We start from the raw sequence: 1,129 nt of genomic DNA on the forward strand, positions 1-1,129 counted from the left end.
CATCGAACCTGGCTGGAAAGTTGGGGTGGTGGGGCGAACTGGCGCCGACAAGTCCTCCTTGATCTCAGCGCTCTTCCGCCTATTCAACGAAGGTCTGGAGGGTGAGATTGAAATTGACGGTCGGGATACGAGCACGGTAGGCCTGAGTGAGCTACGCTGCAAGATTTCCATCATACCGCAGGAACCAGTGCTTTTCTGCGAAAGTCTGCGTTACAATCTGGACCCGTTCAGACAGTACGATGACGTGAAGCTGTGGGAGGTGCTGCGGCAAGTCGAGTTAAACAATACCGCATTGGATCAGGAAATCTTTTATGGCGGTCACAACTTTAGCGTCGGCCAGAGGCAGCTCATATGTTTGGCCAGGGCTATTCTAAGGAATAATCACTTGCTCGTTCTCGATGAGGCCACGGCTAATATTGATTCGCAGTGAGTCGTGGACGATTTTCAGCAATAAAAATATGTTATAACATTATTTGGTAAAAATCAGATGGTTTTGTTTGGTTGATCGTTAACGAAAGAATAAATTATCATATAGATACTTCACAATTTTTTTAAACAAAATATTAATTTTCCAAATAATTCAGTATCTTTTGGTATGGTGAAATGATGATTTATTTAGTAATAAATTAAGATTTTAAAAAAATAACAGACTTTTGCTAAACTGCATCAGATTTCCAGTAAGAGTTCTGTAGCTGTAAAATGCTATCGTAACTGATTTTTGAATCTATTTGCGAATTTTCTCTAAATGTGTTTTTCTAGCACCGATGCTTTAATTCAAGATACAATAAGGAGTACTTTTAAAGAATGCACCGTCATTACGATAGCACATCGTTTGAATACCATTATGGACAGCGATCGTATCATCGTAATGGAGAACGGTTCTATTGTGGTAGGTTTCTCTTCAATTAATAAAACGTATGTTAAAAAATATATGTTAGTGAAAATATGTATTTTAGTAAATTCAACCAAAAAGCGTTGTTTTCTTTGTAATTGCCTACAAACAAAATTTGTTTCTAATTATTCGTATCACAAAGTTAATAGCACAATACAATAGTTAATATTACAATAGTATAAATTGCTTGAAAAAAGAGAACGTTTACATATAAATAAAAATATAGAAGGATAACTA

The 1,129-nt window shown here is 36.5% G+C and overlaps 1 protein-coding gene across 1 annotated transcript; it reads left to right on the top strand.

Moving 5' to 3' along the window:
* Positions 1 to 4: 4 nt before the first annotated feature.
* LOC112458057 (probable multidrug resistance-associated protein lethal(2)03659) lies at positions 5 to 889 on the top strand (the record flags this gene model as incomplete). Its single annotated transcript, XM_025021469.1, has 2 exons — positions 5 to 426; positions 760 to 889. Coding segments are annotated over 2 exons (552 nt in total), but the record flags the coding sequence as incomplete, so codon positions are not given.
* Positions 890 to 1,129: the final 240 nt, after the last annotated feature.

Source organism: Temnothorax curvispinosus, unplaced genomic scaffold (genome assembly GCF_003070985.1).
Source record: "Temnothorax curvispinosus isolate PA1 unplaced genomic scaffold, ASM307098v1 QBEX01008637.1, whole genome shotgun sequence".
Lineage (NCBI taxonomy): Eukaryota > Metazoa > Arthropoda > Insecta > Hymenoptera > Formicidae > Temnothorax > Temnothorax curvispinosus.